The sequence below is a fragment of the Mus caroli genome, unplaced genomic scaffold, assembly GCF_978045245.1.
Source record: "Mus caroli unplaced genomic scaffold, Mus_caroli_1 scaffold_18, whole genome shotgun sequence".
In the NCBI taxonomy this organism is placed as follows: domain Eukaryota; kingdom Metazoa; phylum Chordata; class Mammalia; order Rodentia; family Muridae; genus Mus; species Mus caroli.
In genome coordinates, this window is record NW_028227273.1 from 47,457,324 (window position 1) to 47,480,366 (window position 23,043).

A 23,043-nucleotide genomic window follows, 5' to 3' on the forward strand; every position below is an offset into this window, starting at 1 on the left:
TAGCATCATTCCAAGAGATCTGATAGCATCAAAGCTAAACAAACAAGAACTTCGTAGGTGTGGCTGCATGTATGGCTCGTGGAGAAGTGGTGTGGGTTCAGGGCGGGGAGCATCCATGTGCACAGTGATTGTGCAGACGTCATAGGACAATCTGTGTCTTGGGGACATTGCAAGGACAGAGTTTCAGTGGGGATGAGATGTCCCCACTCTGTGGTCCTCTTGCCTCTGACATAGACACTGTACATGCTGCGTCTGTGTTTGTATGTGTGCAAGTGCATGTGGTTTTATATGCACACGTGGGCATGTGAGTGAAGGCTAGAGGTTAGGCTAGCCTTGGCTACTGTTTCCCAGGCACTGTCCACATCAACATTTTTATTACATTTTTTCTATCTATCTATCTATCTATCTATCTATCTATCTATCTATCTATCTATCATCTATCCATCCATCCATCCATCCATCCATCCATCCATCCATCCATCCATCCATCCTTTGGTCTCTGCCTCCCCAGTGCTGGGATTTCGAGCTCCTGCTGCCAAGCTCTGCCCTGCATCCCATGATTGAACTGAGCCAACCCTCCAGCCCGTGACTCTAGGTCCTGATCATTACATTAACCGTTTCAGACATACTACAATATTCTGGCCATCTCTTTAGTAAGGTGACAAATCCCCTAACCCTAACCCTAACCCTGAACCGAGTTCCGGGTGCCAAGCTCTGCCCTGCATCCCATGATTGAACTGAGCAACCCTCCGGCCCGTAACCCTAGGTCCTGATCATTACATTAACCGTTTCAGACATACTACAATATTCTGGCCATCTCTTTAGTGAGGGTGACAAATCCCCAGGGCCAAAGCCTGAATCCAAATCGATTTTGTATTCCAAGTGTCTGTCACAGACAGCGCCTGGCACATGTAGGTTAACCTTTGTGAAATGTATAAAGAACATAAAGGATAAAGGTTGGAGGCAGAATTGGGCACCACAGAGACTGCCTGCCTGGCTGAGTCTGGCGCACATCTGGATATGGGGAGAAACTCTGAGATACCTGGGGCCACATCGCACTGGGAGACGGCTGCTGCTGCTGAGACCCCATGTTGTTGAGGTGGACCCCACTGGGGGACAGGAGCGGTTGGTGAGGGAAAGTACTAGTGACCCGAGTCATTTCTGAGCTGGCCGGATCCGCCACTCCTGTATCAGAAGGCCCCATGTCCCCATGGGAGCTCAGAATAGCCGGGGTCTGTCTGTCACTAGAATATGTCTTCAGCTGACTGTCTTCACGCTGCTGGTGCTGGGACAGGTGGCTCTGCGGGTAGAGGGGGTGGCTATAGGCCTGTTGAGGCTCCTGATAGTAATACTGAGGCATAGAGCCCAGCTGGATCAGCTGGACAGCGTGTGCCTGCTCCGGGGTATACTGATGAGGGTCCCTGTGGTATGAGGGTGGCTGCAGGTGCATGGATGGCTGCTGCTGCTCTTGCAAGTGTTGCATCATGGGTTGGGGCTGATAATACTGAGGTATCTGCAGTGAACTCTGCCGCTGCTGCAGCTGGAGCTGCTGCTGCTGCTGAGGTGGTGAGGGGCGAATTTGCTGCGGCGGCGGCTGCTGCTGCTGCTGCATCTCCTGCACAGAGATCCGCTGCAGTCCGGCTTGCTGCTGCTGAGGCGGCGGCTGTGGGTAATACTGGTGCTGCTGCAATTGTTGCATATGGCCGGACAGCACCTGAGGGGCTTGCAGTGGCTGTCCTCCTTGCATGGACATCTGGGCCAGGGGCTGCTGGTAGTCATAATACAGGTGCCCTTGGGGAGCGTGCTGCCCGACTGGAAGGGCTGGTTTGGGCAGTCCACCCGTGAAGCCAGGGTGAGGCTGCTGGGGCACCTGCTGGTAGCGGGAAGCTATAGCTGATGCTGAGGGCTCCACAGGCTTCTGAGACAGCAGTTGACGGAGGGCACTGTCAGAGGCTCCATCCATCACTGCTGATTGGGTGTGCAGCACCTGGGCCATATTGTTGACCTGAATCCGCAGGTTTTGGTTGGCAAATACCTGGGTGAAAGAGTCCAGCTTGTGCAAAACACCACTGGTGAGTTTCTGGGTCCGGATCTCGCTGGCCTGGGAATAAGTGTATTGATAGCCATCAGCGGGCTCCACCTGGGTGGGCGCCCCCCACATCATGTTTGAGTTGGCCAAGTTGCTACGAAGCTGGACGTGGTTCCCAGGCCCTGCATGGCTTCCCCATCCTCCCTGCCTGGAGGTATCCATCTGGCCAAGGTTTTTGGAGCCAATAGGCAAGCCGAGACCATCCCGAGTATCTTGAGGGAAGTGAGGCGAGATGGGTGAGGCCTGCGGGGCGTCCATCCCAGCCCCGGAGATTGTATTCCCATAGCTGTGGCCCAGCCCACTGTGGACACCAAGGGGTGGCTGTTGATAGAAGAGGTTCTCACCACCGTGGCCCACGTGATTGGTCTTGTACAGTTGCTGGTCCCCCATGATGTCCTCTTTGCTTATGAGTGTTCAGCCACAAAACAAAAACCAAAAACCAAGAAAAAAAAAAAGAAAAAAAGAAAGAAAAAAAAATCCTGAAACCCTGAGAAGATGAGAGAAAGCGTCCACCCTACTCCACGGCTGACATGTCTGTGAGGGTGGCTGGAGACAGGGGTCCCTGTTGGCTTGAACTGGTCATCAGCAGAGCCGAGGTGCCTACATCCTCACCCGGGCGGAGGTACGGACCAGACACCACCGTGGTGGGGGAAAGTCCTTCACACCTGGAAGACAGGATGCAAGAGACAAAATTGAATTTCCCTGAATATTTCCTGACAAGCCATTATTATGATTACTGTGGTCATTAATAAAAGATAGCTACAGGGAGGGCTGGTTCGATGGTTCAGAAGATCAAGGCACTGGTTGCCGAGCCAGGAGACCTCGGTTCAAATCCAGGGACCCACATGGGGGAAGGAGAGACCTGACTCCTGACCACTGTACTCTGACCTCCACAGGTGTGCCATCGTGTGTGTTGTGTGTATACTTACCTGGAAGGGGAGCAAGTGAGCATGTGCAGGTCGGAGGAGGACTCCTGGCATCCTGCACAATCAATTCCCACTTATTCCAGGCTCTCTCAATGAACCTTACGGTAGACAAGTATCCAGCCAGCTCCCATGCTCCCCTTCTCTGGGCCACCCACAGTGCTGGAGTTATAGCCACAGATAGGCACACCCAGCTTTTTATATGTGTGCTGGGGATTTGAACTCAGGTCCTCGTGTTTGTGCAGCAAGTGAGCCACCTCCCAGCCTTCCTGCTTCCGTTCCAGTTCTTCTGTCATTTTTAAACTGGGCTGTGACTCTCTGGGAGCACAGGAGGGCTTTGCAGGCACAGCACATGCACTCCAGATTCTAAGAGGTAACAGTTCCCAGGTTCCGGTTCCTGAACCCCCAGAAGCACTTTTCCAGAACAGGGGGATGAGAGAGGTGCACACGGTCCCTTTCCATCTGGCTTCCTCTTTTACACAAAGGAAGGTAAACAAACCTCTCTCTCACCTGTCCCAGTGCAGATGCCAACTGGATTCATCATTTGCTTGTTGATTGATTGTGTATGTCTGTGTGCACAAACTCACGCAGGTGTTCACGTGTTGGTGTGCCGCAGTGCACATGGAAGTCAGAGGACAGCTTGTGGCAGTCAGCTAACTCCTCCCACCCTGTAGGTTCTTGGGATTGAACTTGGCTCATTGAGTTTGACAGCAAGCTCCTGTTATCTGCTGAGGCATCTCACTGGCCCTCTTGTTTCTAATTCCTTTCTCATTAAGTTCTATGCGGCTGGAGAGATGGCTCCGTGATTGAAGAGCACTTCCTGTCCTTGTAGAAGCCCTGAGTTCACTTCCCCGTGTCCAAGTGGGGACAATCACAACCTCCTGTAACTCTCTCTCTAGGGGATCCGACGCCCTTTTCTAGCTTCTTAGGGTACTTGAACACATGAACACACAGACCAAAAAGAAATCTTTTTTTTTTGGTTTCTCGAGACAGGGTTTCTCTGTATAGCCCTGGCTGTCCTGGAACTCACTCTGTAGACCAGGCTGGCCTCGAACTCAGAAATCCACCTGCCTCTGCCTCCTGAGTGCTGGGGTTAAAGGCATGAGCCACCATGCCTTGCTCAAAAATAAATCTTGGGGGCTGGAGAGATGGCTCAGTGGTTAAGAGCACTGACTGCTCTTCAGAAGGTCCTGAGTTCAAATCCCAGCAACCACATGGTGGCTCACAACCATCTGTAAGGAGATATGATGCCCTCTTCTGGTGTATCTGAAGACAGCTACAATGTACTTACATATAATAATAAATAAATCTTTAAAAAAATAAAATAAATCTTAACAAACAAACAAACAACCCCCAAAGAGTTCCTACGGCTGTACAAAGTTGTCTTCCGACCCTGACACCCATGCCACGGCATACACACCAACTCTCAAACACACTCATACAATAACAGAGAAATAAAATGTAAAAGGAAGTCCTAATACAAGCAATCAGATGCAAATTTTGGGTGATGGATCACGATGTGTTTTTTTGGTGTAGAATTCAGAAGCAGATCGAAGAACTGAGTGATCTTGCTTTAAGCAAATGTGTATTTTTTACCAGAATAGCTCAGTGGTCACAAGCACAACGGCAATGGGGCACCATACACACTAAACATCAAATAGGGTTTCTGTTTTGTTTTGTTTTAAAGATTTACTTACTAATTCTTAAATTTATGCATATGTGTGTGTAGTGAGGGTTCATGTGCATCGTATGTGTGTAGTACAAGTTCATGTGTATCGTATGTGTGCAGTGTGAGTTCATGTGCATCGTATGTGTGCAGTGCCTACTGAGGTCAGGGAGCACTGACTCCCCTGGAGCAGGACATACAGGTGCTTTTGAGCCACCTGATGTGGGTGCTGGGAACTGAACCTGGGTCCCCTGGACGTCCAGCAAGGGTTCGTGATCACACAACCTTCTCTCCGGCTCCTACATTTCCCTTTTTTTTTAGATAAAACTCTGAGTTCTTCCTATCGAGTATGAACAATGGTTTTCTGTGCTTATGTCTGGATAGATGGGAAAGGCTGGTCCTGTTCACATACTAGCAATAAATAATCTTCTTAGATTATTTTTAGTTATTTCTTTATATGTGCATGTGTGCTTATGTACATATGAATGTGGGTGTTTATGGAGGCCAGAAGATGTCAGATCCCCTGGATGCCATCATTCCCTGACCATGGGTGCTGGGAACTGAGCTAATTTTCTGGAAGAGCAGAAACTGCTCTTAAGCAGTGAGCTGTCTCTCCATGGTTTTATGTAGCCCAGGCTGGCCTTGAACTTGTGTAGCTGAGGATTGCCTTTAGCTTCTGACTCTCTTGACTCTACCTCTAAGTGTTGAGAAGGGGGAACCTCAGCTTTATACAGCGGTGGGGATCAAACCCAGGGAGGGCCTGATGCAGCCAAGGCCCTAACTGAGCAGCATGCCAGCCCAGTGAGAAGTTTATTTTTAAAAAGTCATTCAGTGCCACTGTCCTGAGGTACATTTTCAATGTAATTTTACTTTTTTCTGTTTATTATTTACCTGTGGCCTGGTCAATTGTGCACTATTAAAAATTAGAATCCGTAACTCAAACCAGAAGAAAGTTTAACACAGATTCATGATTCAGAAGTTGGAAAATGTGAACTTCATATAAAATTGTTACAGACAAATAGGATGGGGACCCAAATGAAAAAACTTTAAACCTAAAAAATACATTACACATAGAATTCCTGGGGGAGGCGACATATAAATAAAGTTTCAAGGAATAGCAGAAGGCACAGTATGTGTGTCTCTGTGTGTTGTGTGATTATCAGTGTGTATGACTGAGTGTGTGTGTGTGTAAAATGAGTGAGTAGTGGGTGATGTCATAGTTTCACTTAAATATCAATATTTATAAATATCCTGGAGATCACATTGGCCAACATGATAAAAAACATAAATGTAAACTCGAACATGAGCCAGGGGGTGAAGAATTTTACAAAAGCCAAGTTGGGCGTGGTGACACATGCCTGCAATCCCAGCCCTCAGAGCCAGGAGGATCCCAAGGGAGTGCAGGCCCTTCTGGGCTACATAAGATCCTGTCTCAAAAATTGAAGATGAAGGAGTTTTACAAACTTATTTTAGGGAGGATTTTTTTTTAATAAGCAGAAACATCTGGAGTTGACCCTGAACTTGAGGTGGTGTGGAAAGTGAGGGGCGGTCCCTGATGACTTCTCAGAAGTTGCACAAGGGTGCTAGGAACAGGGGCAATATGTTCCAGAAGCAGTGTCCCTCGCTGCTCAAAAGATGGCCCAGGTCACAGGGGAGCTGGTTAAGAGTTTACAGCCAAGAGCATCTTGCCCAGTCCCACTGCAAAAGTTAGCTAGTTCTGTCAGCTTGACACAACCCAGAGTTACCTGGAAAGCGTGTCAGCGAGGGGCTGTCTACTCTGGGTTGGCTGTGGGCATCTCCAGGGAAGTTTACCTTAATTAATTGATGTGGGAGGCTCAGCCCACTGTGGGCAGCGCCATTCCTTATGCCGGGGGCTCCTGAACTACATAAGCAGAGAGAAATCAAGTGGAGCACACTCATGCCAGAACAAGCAAGCATACATGCATTCATTCCTTTCTGCTTGACTGTGGATGCGATGTGACCAGCTACCTCAGGTTCCTGCTGCTGTGACGTACCCACAGTGATGGACGACAATCTGAAATTCTGAACTAAAATGAGTTCCTTTCTCTCAAAGTTGCTCAATTTATTTTTATTTTATGTATATTTTATGCTTTCCTTACATGCATGTTTGAGCACCACGTATGTGGTGCCCGTGAAGGCCAGAAGATGGCATTGGATCCCTTGGAATTGAAATTGCATACAGATGGTTGTGAGCAGCAATATGGGTGCTGGGAATTAAACTCAGGTCCTCTAGAAGAGCAGCCGGTGTTCTTCACCACTGAGCCATCTCTTCTAGACCCATGACTTGCTTATTGTCAGGATTTTATCCCAGCAGCAGAAATGAAGCTGAGGCATATCTCAAAACAGAAATTGCCTTTTATCAAAGGATCCAGCTCTGACCAGGGATTGACATGCATCAATCAGAAAACATTGGCCTAGCTGCATTCAGGTGAAGGCCTGAACCCACATAAGAGTAAGCACGGAGAGAGACAGGAGAACCAGCCCCTGCAATGTTCTGCCCTTCAGAGCCTGCCATCCCAATCTGAGGAGACACTCTGTCATTCCTTCAAGCTTTCCTGGAGAAGTGCTACCTGCCCAGTCACAGGGCCTGAGCTCCGGGACAGCCGCCTACTTTAGCCTACCACTGCCATATTCAAGGTAACTGGACCTCATCTGTTACAGACTGGCCAGCCTTCCAAGGATCCTTTCCATCGAACCTGATGTGCTCTGTCCCACAAGAGGACCTTGGCATGTGCTGTGCCTCTGTGGTGGTTTGAGTATGCCTAGGCCAGGGAGTGGCACTATTTGGAGGTGAGGCCTTGTTGGGGTAGGTGTGCCACTGTGGGCATGGGCTTTAAGACCCTCATCCTAGCTGCCTGGAAGTCAGTATTCTGCTGACAGCCTTCAGAGGAAGATGTAGAACTCTCAGCTCCTCCTGCACCATGCCTGCCTGGAAGCTGCCATGCTCCCACCTTAATGAGAATGGACTGTAACGTGTAAGCCAGCCCCAATGAAATGTTGTCCTTACAATAATTACCATAGTCATGGTGTCTGCTCACAGCAGTGAAGCCTTAACTAAGACAGGCCCCATATAAAGACCTAGTTATCCCTCTTCGCAGCCCCTTTCCAACATGCCAATGTACCAGGTCACTTTCAGTTCCGAATCCAAACTACACATTCCTAGGGAGCCCAGCCTGACTCCAACCCCAAGTCTATCTAAGGTTCTATTACTTCTTTTAAAAAAATTAATTATTGAAGTGTGTGTATTTCTGTGTGTTCCCATGGAGGCTGGAAGAGGATGCTGTATCCCCCGGAGCTGGAGTCACAACTGAGCTGCTCAATGTGAATGCAGGGAACTAAACTTAGATCTCCTGGAAGAACAGCAGGCACTGTTAAGGGCTCAGCCATTCCCCAGCCCTGACTTCCTTGATTACATTTTGTCCTACAACTGTATCCCTTCACACTGCCTCCTTTTCCCTTAAGCAACCTCCACTATTCACAGCTTCTCCGAACAACTTTGCTCTTAATTGTTGTTTGTTGTTTGGAGACAGGCTCTCAGGTAACCCAGGTTGGCCTTGAACTCATTGTGTCGCCCATAATATCCTTGAGCTTCTGACCCTGGTGCCACCATGACCGGTTTACTTGGTCCTGTGGAATTGAACCCAGGGCCTCACATAGATAAGAAAAGCAGTCTATGGTCTGAGCCACATCCCCAGCCCTCCTCTTAATACTCCCTTTAAACGATGATTTATTTGGTGTTGAGAAGATGGCTCAATGGTCAAGAATGGCTACATTTCTTGTAAAAGACCCACAGCCTGTTCTCAGCGCTCACAGCGGGCGGCTCCAAATCCCCTGTAACTACAGTCCCAGTGGCATCAGATGCCTCTGGCTTCCACGGGCACCTGCATACCTCATGCCCACATACTCATACATAAATACACACATAATTAAAAATAAAACCTAAACTTATGGTATGTGATATGTGGTGTGTGTGTGTGTGTGTGTGTGTGTGTGTGTGTGTGTGTGTGTGTGGTGTGATGTGATTATCACAGTATCCATGCAGATTGGAGGACAACTTTGAGGAGTGTTTCTTCCACCTTTGTGAGTACTCAGGGGGGTTTGAACTCAAGTCTTCAGGCTTATACCCCCCAGCCCTTTACCCCAAGCATCATCTCTGCCACCCCTAAACACTTTCATAATTCTGTGCCCATTTCTCTGGTTTCACCCCTGCCCGTCATCCCAGGGGAAGACACAGTATCTGTGTTCAGGACTATTCCAGCAGCCTGCAACTTGCCTGCAGACCCCGATCCCTGATTCCATTCTGGTCTGTCATCTAGACGGCAGCAGAATGGACTTTCAAAATGTCACTGATCCATATCCCCATCCCGCAATGTAAACAGACGCCTTTATGCTCCTAGTTCAAAATCGCAGCTGCTCACAAGACGGCCAGGCTCTGCACGGCCTTCCCCAGTTCCACACTATTTCCACAGGGCCCTTCCACACACTACTTCTCACAACTGGAAAACTCCTCTCTCTCCCCCTTTCTCTAGCCTCGTCTTTGTTACTTCTGAAATCTTAGCTCAGCCTAACACTTTCTAAGAAAGCTCACCCCGCCCCACCTCCATACCCTACATTGGACCCTTTCTTATTTATCCACAGAAAACCATCCTCCTGTTTTAAATCGTGCCAACAAAGAAGAGAAACCATGTAACAATGATTCTCTGTGGACAAACAGGACATAGAATGGGGAAGGGGACCCAGAAGAATGTTGCAGAGAAAGAAACATCATGAACGAAGCCACATGACCAGGTGAGGGGTCCATATGAGGCCATCACATCCTCGCCAGGAGCTCTCCCAACAGGGTAGGTGAAAGGGCTCAGAGCATGAAGGTGCTTGCTGCTAAGCCTGCCAACCTGAGTTCAATCCCCACGATCAGCATTGTGGAATTCTCGAACTGGCTCTCCAGGCTGCGGTCTGACTCCCGCAGGAGTATGCGCACACAAGCACGTTAGTAAACAAAATGTAATTAAAAGAGAGAGAGAGAGAGAGAGAGAGAGAGAGAGAGAGAGAGAGAGAGAGAGAGAGAGAGGGCTGGAGAGATGGCTCAGTGGTTAAGAGCACTGACTGCTCTTCCAGAGGTCCTGAGTTAAATCCCAGCAACCACACGGTGGCTCACAACCATCTGTAATGGGTTCCGACGGCCTCTTCTACTAGGCACGAAGACGGCAGCCATCTACGTAATGTCGTAAATGAATAAATCTTTTAAAGAAGAAAGAGAAACTGGTGACTGGTTAAGGGCACTTGGCTGTGTTTGCACAGGACATGGGTTCTGTTCATAGCACCCAAGTGACAGCACGCAACTGTCTGCAACTCCAGGGGATCCAACACTGTCATCTCGTCTCTCGGGGAACCAGGCACGCAGACAGTACACATACATGTATGCAGGCAAACGCCAGGACACGTGACACCCACCACACACCCTCCATAGGATGAAAGCCAGACCATGGCACTCTGGTGGCTGCGTGAAGTCCTTCCTGAGTGCTGGGACAGAGTAGGATGGCTCTGCATTCTGAGCTAGAGGAAGCGCGCCTCTGTTCCTTCACACATCCAGAGCAGACCTGGAGCTTATCTGTGAGCATGCGCCCTAGGTAGACCTCTGGTGAGGTCTCGGCTCCAGGGATGCCAGCAGCATCAGTACCAGCTGTGCTCTCCCCACCCAGACCCAACGCTCAGAAGCTCTGGGCCGGCTCTCGCTGTCTACAAGAGTATTAGTTGGCTCAGGCTGGTCTCAAACTTGCTATGGAGCTAAGGATCTTGAACTCTGTCTTGGTTTGAATATGCTTGGCCTTTGCTGTTCCGGAGCCATACACGTGGTCACCCTGCTACTGGACCCCAGGATTATTTGGCGGGAATCGGGGCCCCCCTTCCCCTCCTTCATAACTGCGTGTTGGAATAGTAAAATTGAGCTTTGATCAGAATCTGCTTTGACTTAGCTACAACTTTTTCTCGCGCTGCCTAGCCCCTCTTCTCTTCCAGGTTTCTAAGATGCCTTTCCAGACTAGAACCCAGACATGTGAGCTGCTGGCCGGACACAACATCCTCCTAGCTGCCTGAGGATGCCAGTCTTCACCTGGTTGCTTTTGGAACAAGATGTAGAATTCTCAGCTCTTCACGTGCTATGCCTGCATGGATGCTGCCACGTTTCCCACCTTGATGATCACGGACTGAACCTCTCCTGTAAGCCAGCCCCAGTTAAATGTTGTCCATTAAAAAGTTGCCTTGGTCAGGGTGTGTGCTCACGGCAATGAAGCCTTGGGAAATGGAAAGTTAAGACAACCTCCTTATCCTTGGCCTCTACCTTCCATGGTGGTTGCCAGTCTGTGTCCTACTGAGCCTTGCTAGGGCATCCGTCTCCTGTATGCTCAAGCTGAAGGTCACACCCAGTCTTAGGGATCATCTAGTCTCCCCATAATACAGATGGAGAAACTGAGACCCAGACATGTGCCCTCTGAGACTGGAACAGCACCTGGCTCACAGCTGCCTTGAACCATTTGCTCAACTAAGAGAGAGGACAATGCCTTCCCCACACAGCACAGGGAGGCCACGACGACACCACATGCCAGTCAGCCACTTTGCATATCATTTGTGTATTTGTCCGATTGTTGTCCGATTGTCTGAGTAGACAATCACATGGTTTATAATTTGTCACATGGTTCAAAACTCAAAGGCTACAGAAAGGTACAAAAGATTCCCAAAGGAATATGTGAAAATAGAGTAAAAAACCACAGCAAACATTCAGAAAGAGAGAGAGTTTCTGAGGAGCCACTCCTGTCTGACCCCAGCAGCCCACACCCTTCCTGGAACAAGCAGGCCCTTACGCATCCTAAGGACAGCTGCCCAGAGCCCCACTAACACACGTGGCAGCATGTTCGGGCCCCAGTCAGCATCCTGCCAGACTGCTTGCCACTTTACTTTATCACTGAAAAAAACCCAGAAACCGTTTATCACATGGGCTTGTCACTCTGCAGAGCTGCTGACACGCGGAGCATGGAGGAATCTGCCTTACTCTTTTCCTTGTTTAATTACTCTTCATGTTGCTGTTTGTATTGCTTTTGTTGCCTTAATATTTTTCTAATGAGCTAACAGCTTTGCCCGTGGTGTGCATAGCCTCCCGGGTAATTGGCGCCAGAAGCATTTTAAACACACCAGGGACACCACTGCCTTCACAGTTATTCATTCATTCAGGCACTCCGGGATGAGTCAGACACACTAAGTGACCCCTCAGAACTCAGATCCACCTCCGAACTCCGATACACAGGTGAGCCTGTCTTTCCTGCCACAAGAACCTGGGACAGACAACCCCACCGCCCCTGTGCCAGTCGCCAAGAGGCATCTTGTGTCCCTGTGACTGGGTCCTCACACATGCTCCGTGTACATCTGCAGAACTGAAATACTGAACCAGGCAAAGGACACCTATGGTGGGTCAATTCACCCCCAAGTTCTGGCCTCTGACATGGGCCAAGAAACAGGTCTAGGGTCCCAAGACACTGGATTTGTGGATTGGTATAGATTAGAGCAAGACTCTGCAGAGGCCTTGTAGGAGCGAGCACGCTTACACAGAGAGGACCAGTTACTAAGCACTGTTGTCTGGGTACTGTGTGGTCTGTTAGAACTGTGCTGACTATCATGAAAGCAGCTATGGACTGGGTGGATGTCAGCATGCTCTAACACAGCCAAGTCAAGGATGAGGACTTGGCTTCGGATCCCAGCACCCACGTAATTTGCTGGTGTGGCTACCCATGTAATAACACATATAGGGGTGGAGAAAGGAGAACATGACGACTTGCCAGCAATGCTCCAGGCTTAGGGGGAGACTGCCTCCAAGGAATAAAAGTGGACAGCCATAGAGCAGGATGTGTAGTGTTGTTCTCTGGCTGCCATAGTCATACACACACACACACACACACACACACACACACACACACACTCACACACCTCCTTAGCTAAGTGACTGCACAGGAATAGATGTGGTGACCCTAGTCACAGTGACTCCAGCATTCAAGTCCTCCCTGACCACCTCCACCCCCAAGCTTGGGGCACCAAGAGATGGGGGTACAATCTGTACGAAGAAAGGCTGCTGTCTTGGGGGCAGCATTTGAACCAGAGAGACAGACAGGCACAAGTGTAGGAGAAGTTGACTTTGGCTGAGGTCTCTATAGAACTTGTTTGCTGACAATTCAGAAGGGTTAATACCCGATTCCTGCCAAACCAGGACCTATTGTTTGAAGAAGAAAATCCAGGAGGCCTTTCCTTGTTCCAGCCAGGGTCACCGTTTAGAGACTTTATACAGTTCCCCAAAGGCCTTGGCTTATGCTCTAGGCAAATCTTCCTGCTGGCTTTCAAGGATGCTTGACTCAGATCCCTCTGGGGTTCCCCCCTCCTCCCTCCCTCTCCCTTCAGGAGGTGGCAGCTACAGTGTGGGCTCCTGCTCCCCTTCCGTGCAGAGGATGTCACTGTCCTAAATGCTTTCTGATTAGTCTCCTGAACAGTGCTGGAGGGCAGTTTACAATCCAGTAACCCGATTATAGAGATGCTCTGCCAATAATGGTGCTTAGTGTCTAAATCTTCCCCAGCACACGGAAATCTGGCACAAGTGTCTTCCTTCCTGACCCCGAATTTCCCCTCCCAGGGGTTGGGGATGACTCTCAGCCACTGGAGGATTTTCTAGTGGTTCTGAGGGACATTGATTTCTCTACCCTCGAGTGCAGTGACATCAATGCACCCCTGAAGTTCCAGGAATCAGCCAGGAGCCTGACCCTCCGCCTGGAAACCTGCAAAGTAGACAGACTGGGTGCTGCTCCCTGGTTCTTTTGGGGTATGGAGACTCGTGGTCCTCACTGTCAGAGCAATTTTCCCTCTGCTCTAGGGAGAGTTCCTCACCAGGGTCGTTGACACTTGCTAACTGTAGTGTCTACAATCCTAGTACTTGGGAGGCAGAGGCACAGGGACCAAGGGTTTGAGGCCATCCTTGGCTATACATTGGATTCAAGGCTAGCCAGGAGGAAATGAACTCTTTTATCAAATCTCAAACCAGTGGGTTAGAGAGACGCTCAGTGGGGGAAGAACTTACTATACAGATATGAAGGCCTGAGTGGGGCTCCCTAGCACCCACATAAAAGCTCTCTATGGTGACTCAGGACTGCAGCCCCAATGCTGAGGTGGGAGTACAGAGGGCAGAATATCTGTGGGCCTTATTGGCAAGCTAGTCTAGTTGAAACAGTGAGATCCAGGCTCAGTGCCAGACCCTGTCTCAAAAATACACTTGGAGTCCACAGACACCCAAGGCTGGACCCTGACTTCCGTGTGTTCACAAGTCACACACTTCTGCACGTGGCCAGTACCAGGTAGGCTGTTTAGGGCCACAGGCACGAGTGGATATGAGGTCGCTCAAGGGACACTGAGGTAGAGCTTGGAGCCCTGGACTTTGTTCCATAGAGTCTCTGACCCCATGTGTTCTCTCTGGACGGCAATCACTATCTCTACATAGAGTTTCTACAAATGATTGACGTAAAAGTTTCTTAGAAGGACTGCAAATACAATCCATATTGATGTGTGGAAACTAAATCCATATTGATGTGTGGAAACTAAAATTCATGTTCTCCAGGCAGTTGGTGTTTGTAGACGCAGCATGAACCTGACAGTTGTTTAGGGGGCAAAGGCTTTGTTTCAGGAGAGAAGAACAGGTCTTGTGAGGCTCACAGTCAAATGGCTCTGATACCAGATGGTTCGGAGGCTGACATCTTCTCTATATTTCACATTGTTTCACACAAACCCATCTAGGACCCAGTGTGCGGACACTCTGCTATGACAGATGTGCCTTTGACCCTGCCATCTGTAGGCTGGGATGCTTACAAAAGTCCCTTAGGAAAGTCCACAAGGAGGAGGTGTCCCTCCACAGGAGGGGCCTCCCTGGCAATTCTGACCTTCCAGAATAGAGGCCACAGTATAGGTCTCTAATCTCCTGGGAGAGTCAAGTTAATCTAGCCAGAGCTAGGGGGTGGGGTGGGGCGGGGCAATGGGTAGGTCCTTGCCGTTAGGGACCCAGGATCTCCGGAGGGAAGAGTGGTTGGTGTGGAGCCAGGGCTCCCAGGAAATACCCACTATTGTCCTCGAGGCACACGACCTGAATCAGTCCTGGGCCCACAGCCAGAACAACGATCGCCACTGTAGGGGCTGCCACGTGCAGGGTGGGGTGGAAAGAAGAGAGGAGACATCCACCTTGCTGTTCCAGCAAGGCCTTAGGGACTCTGGAGGATTAAGATGGAGGGGGAGGTATGGGGGACAAGGCCCACTTAGTCTCAGAGTGAATTGTTAAGCTAAGAAAACACAAGTTAAGTTCCCAACGGCTCCACTTCTATGATGTAAGTCCCACACCAGAGATCCTGGGATTAGGCTCAAGAAGTCAAGAAAGCTCCAGGTCAGTCCCACAGCCCAGCGTCCTCTGCAGGGGTCCAGAGAGAAGGATGCGGCTGGCACCGTCACTCTGTGCCAGCCATATACCCAAGGAGAGTATGTGTCCCACAAACCTTTGGGCACCAGGATGATGGGTACTCTGTCTGGGAGTAGGGGCCTTGATGGAGCTGCATAGAAGGCCCCAGAGCTCAGAACGAAGCCCTAAGATTTGACTCAGTTACACAGTTGCCTCCAGTGACCTCTTCTTTGTCTTTCCTTGTGGCAGGAGGAGGCCCTGCAAACCCAGTCAATGAGAGAAGTCCTGATGTAAGGATCCTGGAGGAGCCCCAGGAACCCCAACACACTGTGCAGGGTCCCAAGGCTGCTGGAGGTGGGGGGAAGGAACGCAAGGTATAGAGAGATGAAGGAATGAATCGGGTGTGGGCAGGGCCAAGTCATGGGCCCAGTGAAAGACTGAGGCAGGAGGACCTTATTCTAAGTGTGTTCCAAATCACAGAATGTCATGACTAAGAGAGACTGCAGGTGGCTGTTTACCAATTATAGCTTGAACGTGAAACATCCCTCATGGGTTCCTGTGTCTGGCCACTTGGTGCCCGGCTGAGGATGCTGTTTTGGGGAAAAATGGGACCTTTTGGGTAGAAGACCTAGCCCTTCGTAGCCCTTCTCCACTATGGTGGATGGAATCCCTCCAGACCCTGAGTCAAAGCATTGAGAAAAGTGACCGTAAGAGCAGTTCCTTTAAAGATCCCGTGCTGCAGAAAGGAAGCTGACCAGGGAGGTCCAGCATGGTGAATTCTGTGTGTGGACAGGAGGAGGAATCACAGAGCTGGCTGTCCAGGTCTGCAGGGGAAGTGCCGCCTCAGGAGTACAGGAGACATCTTGCTTTCTGAGCTTACTGCAGCTCCCTCTGGTAATCCTTCCTTTCATGCCTGAGATGTCACCCCCCCCCCCCCCAGCCTGTCTGGACTTGCTCAAGACAGCCATCCTGTGCATCCCTGCCCCATTAGCTCCCCGCCCAAGTCTCTTGATGATCTATCACTGCTAGGGGACCAGAGGCTGAAGTGAGCTGCCCATTGAGAACAGTGATGGATAGGGAGCTGGTGGTGTGTGTGTGTGGGGGGGCAAGACCTGATCCCTCACTGGCTGTGGTGCAGGCTAGGAAAGCCCCCCCCCACCCACGGTGTGGGAAATGTGGCCATTCTATTTTTTAAACCAATACTAGCTTTTAAGTTCCAGGGGAACAAAACTGCATCGTAATGCTTCTGTTTTGACATCTTTTCCTCTGCCCCAAGCAGGTTTGTTTGGCTCAAAGCTGACTCAGCCAATGTTTATGGAACACAGTGACCAAGTTTGTTTGACACATCCCTGTGTGTGCGGCTAAAGATCAGGGAACAAAAGAACCAAACATATTGTCAGAGAGCAGATGCCCGGGACTGAGCTTCGGTGGGCTGTGGGAAAGCCTTTGGCAACCTGGGGTATACCCAGTAACTTGTGGAGGTCAGCTGTGGGGGTGAAGGTGGGGGGCAGTCAGAAGAGGATGAGGGGGGGAGGTAATCCGACTAGCAAGAGAATCATCCGTGTGTCTATGAGCTGGACCCACTGGCAAGTGGGGACACGAATGATATCTAACGTGTCCTAGACACTGACCCATTGCCTTCCCCGAACAATGGGTGTTTTATGACCTCAATAACCCTGATGGCTCCCCAAGATTACCATCCTGAGACACACACCCCCTAGGTACCCCTGGGAGTTCCCTCGGATCTACAACCATGAGACACGAGGGGTGAAAGCCGGTGTGACAACCTTCACCTCTTAAAAAGCATTTTGCTTGCTTTCAGTAGAGAGAGAATCCTACAGCCCAGGCTGGCCACAAGCTCAGTAAATTCATGAGGTCACTATGAATTTTCCATCCTCCTGCCTCAACTTTCTGACTGCTGGGATTACAGGCGAGAACCACCACACCTGGCGGTTTATTTACTCCTGGCACAGGGTTGAGCTGTGTAGCCCAGGCTGGCCTTTGCGAGTGGATGCCATGGTTGGGGGGGCACGGTTGCTCTGTTTGTGGGGGTGCCAACAAGCTACGGAGAAAGCCTGTTGGCCCTCGGTTATGCAGAGGCCGGTGAAGACAATACTGACTGTGTACCGTGGTGCCGTGTCAGCTTTCACGTGCTACGGAAAAGCACATGACACGGTTCCTTATGTATGTCAGACTCCGGGGTGGGGGACTTTTCTTTTCTAATACCATTGAGGGAATAAGAGAGGGATGTGCAGAGAACCTGTCAGGACTTGGTGATGAAACAGAGCACGTGGGGGCAGGGGGCAGGCCATTAGGCTCGCATGGATAACGCCTCCAAATCTCAGCTCATTCTGATACCTTTGATGGACTCCGTCTCAGAGGCAGCTGGATAGCAGGGTCAGAGGCAGGCAGGCCGTGAGTAAAGATGCCTGCCACCATCCCGCAGCTGAGCTTCACCCGGGGATGCATACACAGTGCAAGGCGAATCAGCTCCTAACCCTTGTCCTCTGACTTCCATCCCCCACAACATATAAACTAACTAAAAAGAATGTCCAGACTGGGTGTGGGTACACACCTTTAATCTCAGCACTCAGGAGGCAGGGGCAGGCAGATCTGTGAGTTCAAGGCCAGCCTGGTCTGCAGAGTGCCAGGATAGCCAGGCTTACACAGAGAAACACTGTAATGCTGTCTCAGGGGTGGGAGGAGGGAAGGAGAGAGAGCGAGAGCGAGCTAGAGCATATGCTCAGAGAACAAGCTTGGTCCCAGCACACTGTCCTACAGCACACTGAGGATACCGGTCTAAACCATTTCCCCCGACTCTGCCTCCTCCCTCAGATTGGCACCCCATCTGTCTCATTTGTTCTGTTCTGAAGGGTCAGCAGCAAACCTCTACTCACAGAGCGATACCTGGCAGATGGCATCCCCTTTGTGTACAATGGAAGTGGACTTTCATCCTCCTCTGAAAGGCCACTCATCCCCATGGCTTGTCTGCCACAGGACATGCACGCTTCCACTGAGGCCCACCAGAGACCTCCCCAACCACCCTCGATCATCCAAGTGTTCCCGCCTGCACACACGACGCCTCCCAACACCTCAGGATTTGTGGTAGTGTATTGACAACACACCTGTCAGCTGTCAGCTCGTCACGTCTAAATATTATGTTCCATTACCCAGAATGCCAGTTAAAAATTAAAACAGAGGTGATGTGGGGCTGGAGAGATGACGCTGCGGTTAAGACCACATAATGCTCTTCCAGAGGACCCGAGTTTTGTTCCCAGCGGCTGCATTAGACAGCTCACAACTGCCTTTGACTCCTGCTCCAGGGGCTCTGACCCACCCTCGTCAAGCCTTTTAGGGCACTGCAGTCACACACACACACACACACACACACACACACACACACACACACAATTGGTAATCCTACCTATAACAGTAGGGAGAGAAAGAAAAAAGAGCAAGTGGTTAAACAAAATTAATTTTCCTTCTCTGCCCTTTTTTCCCCCATTAAAATGTTTGAACCATACAATAAAAAAAGCTCATAGCTGTTTCTTCTGTGGTCCCAGGGGATAGAGCTTAAGGTGGGGGACCTGGAGTGACAACTGGGGTGGTCTAAGCAGTGACCACCAGTGGAACTTGGGGAAGACAAGCCTTCCTGGGTCACAGCTCCATAGCCCCTGACTCTATGTCTCTAAGAGAGACAGTGAGGACTTCTGTGCGAGGTATGCACGTTCCACGGCTGACAGTAACATTCCAGAAAGTGCCTCCGCACAAAGCACAGCCCTACTTTACGTTACTTGTGGCTACTAGATCCTGCCAGTCAGAACTACTCTATCTCAGAGAGGAGAAATTAACATGCAGGCATGACCTTCCAGTTTTTCTTGATCTTTGTGTTTGGAGACAGAATCTCCTGCAACCCAAGCTGGCCTCCAATTCACCACCTAGCCAAGGATGACCTTGATCCTGCCTCACTCTGACAAGGGGGTCTGAGTGCTTCTTACAGCCCTCAACCGTGCTGCTCTCCATGGTGCTATTAACTCTATCAAGTGCCCAGATGCCTGCCAAGTGTGCACCATCGCATCGGGTTTTAAACAGTGCTGGTTAAGGGCCCAGAACTGAGTTATGACCCTAGCCCAGGACAAGATCTTCTTAAGGTCACTCCGTGGATGTCAAACAGCCAGCCTCACCCAAAGCTCTGTTGCCAAAGAATGGGGCTTCCACAAATACTCAGCGCAGAGCACTGCTCCACACTGCCGATCTGACGAATCTGAGACTACTTCCCTATTGCTGGATCCTTGGAGTTCTCAACTTTGACCTCCGAAGGGAGCTAATTTACACTGAAGTACAGAGATGTCTCGGGCTCTCCAGCATATCCAGATGTAAATTTGGAAGTGGGAGAAAGAATATGGTATTATTTTAAGCTTCCTGAGTTGGTAAAGGATGGAGTCCGATTCTGCATCCCCAGATCTGGCCCCTTGCCACGAGATACACTTCAGGGGCTCTGACTCCCTCTTCTGTTCCCCCGCAGGCACTGCATGCACATAAACTCACATATGTAAAATAAGAGGGAACATGGTGTACTTTACACTAATAATGAATGAATGAATGAATGAATAATGCTTAAAAGGCTAAAAGTCCTTCATCTCGAACATCTCACCATAGGCAGAGAGCCTTCCTCACAAAGTCAGCATCTGGAGTCAGAAGGTCAGGGTTTGAATCCCAACTTTGTACCAGCCAGGTGAGGATGCTCCACAGGTCCACACCGCTTGGCTCGGGGGCATGTGTTTTGGTGTGCATGGGTAGGTCGGGGGCTGTTTTTCCTTAGGCTCCATCTACTTTGTTCTTTGAGACCTGAGTTACCTGATTTGCCCAGGATATCCCGAGGGAACCTCTCATCTCTGCTTTCCCAGCACTGGGATATAAGCCACCATGTCTGGTCTTTTACTTGAGGGTTGGGTCTTGAACTCACATCCTTGCATGACAAACACTTTACTGACTGAGTGTCTCCTCAGCCTCAGAACTCCCTTCTTGATGTTTTTTTTTCCCTCCCCTCATAAAACAATTATTTCTATTTTATGCTCACGCGTGTTTGCTTGCACTGCACACGGGCCTAGAGCCTCTGGAAGCCAGAAGAGGGCATCAGATCTCCCAAAACTGCAATTTCAGGTTGGTTGTGAGTCACCTTGTGGGTGATGAAAACTTTAACCTGGGTCCTTGCAGGGTTCTTAGCTGCTGAGCCACTGCTCTCAGTCCTGGTATCTGCAGAGAGGGACAGGAATGGCAACCCTTTCCAATGCAACTAAGAACCACGCTCCACTGCAGATGGGTACAGTGTGGGATGGGGTGAACTTTCTGATGTTTAGCTCTAGCATGGATACAGTTCAGACCTGGCCCAGTGACTCAGCCGTGACTAGCTGGGTTTGGTTATTTGTTTCCTGGGTAACCTTCGGCCTTCCCTGTTTCAGTTAGGAGAGTGAAGAGGATTCAAGAGGAAAGAGAGAAGCCTCGGCAGGCTGCAATCCTCTTCCAGGAAGAACTAATGACCCTGCTTACTCTGCCCCCAGGAAAAGGGTGCTTCCACAGTTACAGATCCAAAACCTCAAGGGAAGAAGGCTCAGTGCCCCCTGCCAGGCAGAGCAGTCACCAAAGAGTCTAAAACTCACACCACCGCCTGGTTTCATAGGCAGCTGCCTGGGGTTCCTGCTGACACACGTGTGCATGTGTGTGCAAGTGTATAGGTGGAGCTGAATGTGGCCATGGGCCAGGCCAGACTCTCTAACCTGGTATTAGTGGTAACAAAGGTGTGTCAGAACCCAGGCCAGATGCTGTTTAGGCCACGCCCATCTGCAGCTGCAACGTTCTCCTAACTGTGTACAGGCCTCAGGCCACCAGACTCCAGGCTTCCAGGGGGCTACCGGTGACACATCCTTATGATGTAACTAAAGGGTCCCTTTTCCCCATTTCCCTACATTCTTGAGGTCACATGTGCCTCCTGTGAAGCACAGCTGGCTTCTTTCCCTTCCCCAGTACCCTGGACTCCAAGACTGCCTGACTACAAAAGCTCCAATTCCAAACCTGAGACTCTTCAAGATGAGACTCTGTTCTCTGGGGTCCAGGAAAAGAAAAATCATGGTGTCATTGCCAGATGACACACAGCAATGTCTGTAGGATGCAAAGGCAGGAGGATTTCATATTCAAAGCCTCTCTGTACTACATAGTAGGATTTTATATATTTATATATATATATATATATATATATATATATATATATATATATATATATATATCAGTGTTAGGGGGCATACTAGAGGCTCTTCCAGAGGCCCACAGTCCAATTCAGCTTACAACCAACTATAGTTCCAAGAGATCATATTCCCTCTTCTGGCCTCCACAGTCACTGTATACATATTGTGCATAAACATACAGGCAGACAAAAACACTCATACTTGTAAAATTATTTTAAAAATTTTAAACAACAAAAAATATAATAATATCTATTAATGAGAAGCTGAAGAGCACGCAGCCAGGCACCTGGAGTGATCCCAGCCTACCCATGTTCCCTGCCTGTCATTTCCTGTGTCGAGAGGGCCACATTCTCAGGAAACTGGCAGCACAGTCACCATTGCATTATTTTGGGTTACAACTTTTCCTCCCACTGAATGATGGTCACACGCTGTCTAGCCGGACTATCCCAGAGAGATGAGGGCCCAAAGTGGCCTCAGTTCCCATTCATCTGCTCTGACGGACCTTCCCCGCTACCAGGGAATGCCTTCAGACCTCATAGCAGCCTCTGAGACGTCAGAATGAGTTCTCCAAGAACAACACGAGGGACACGGACACCCACAATTTCTATGGATGCAAACCCATTCCAAGCTAAGTGACGGGAGCCCCAGGGAGGCAGAAGTCCAGAGGTCCAAGCATGTGGATCTCCACAGAGTCCTGTGGAAGCGGGAGAACACAAACTCCCATTTATTCCTGTGTCATCCCTGTGTCTTGCTGCCTCTGACTAGCCCTCACGTGGCCATCCCTTCCTTTCCACTCTTGGTCTTCTGGATTCCAACCGAGTCTCCCCGCTGTGTCTGCTGGATTCCAGGCTCACAGACTACTGTAAATAATATTTAATATCTCCTCATCACCGGAAATTTAAACAGTCTCAGACAGGGCTCCTTTAAGCCCACTTCCCCTACCCTACTCCCCACCCCCACCCAGCTGTCGAAGATTCAGGAAATGCAAACCTCACAAAAAGATAAGCTGGACTAAACAGAGAAGGGCCAGCTCTGGGACCCTGTTGGGCAAGTGACTTCCTGTCCTATACCCCAGGCTCTGCTTCTGCAGAACACAGGACCCTGAGCTTCAAGAGGGAACTCAGTGTGAGGAGTTTTTCTAGGTGCTCCCCAGGACACCCCAAAAATCCTGGACCAGGGCTTGAAACATTAGATCCTCCTCCACACTCGTACCTTAGAGGATCCCCAAAGAGCAGCCTATTGGGGGGAGGAAGGCTGAGGAGAAGGCTCAGCAGTTAAAAGCACTTGGCTACTCTTCCAGACAACCTGGGTTTGGTTTCCAGCACGCACATGATGGTTCACAATGACCCGTAACTCCAGTCCAGGGTCCTAACCCCGTCTCTTCTGGCCTCCTTGGGCACTGTACCCAATGCTGGTCAGTGGAGACAGGTTGGATTCCTGGAGTTCACTGGCCTAATCTGGGAGTTCCAGGCCAATGGGCGGTTGTCTTAGAAGACAAGGAAGACACCTGAGGTTGTCCGTTGGCTTCCACATGCACAAACACACGTGTGCGCGCACACACAAACGCACCCAGGCATGCACACATGCACACACATGTAAAAAATACATAGCTGACCGTGGAGGCTGACGGGGGA

The 23,043-nt window shown here is 50.0% G+C and overlaps 1 protein-coding gene across 1 annotated transcript in view; it reads right to left on the reverse strand.

Annotated features, from left to right (window-relative positions):
* Trerf1 (transcriptional regulating factor 1) overlaps positions 1-23,043 on the reverse strand; it is a 232,506-nt gene that overhangs the window by 46,558 nt on the left and 162,905 nt on the right. The window contains exon 5 of the mRNA XM_029471314.2: positions 1,043-2,754. Within this exon, the coding sequence (XP_029327174.1) occupies positions 1,043-2,479 (1,437 nt within the window). The 5' untranslated portion in view covers positions 2,480-2,754. The remainder of the gene's footprint in view (positions 1-1,042; positions 2,755-23,043) is intronic.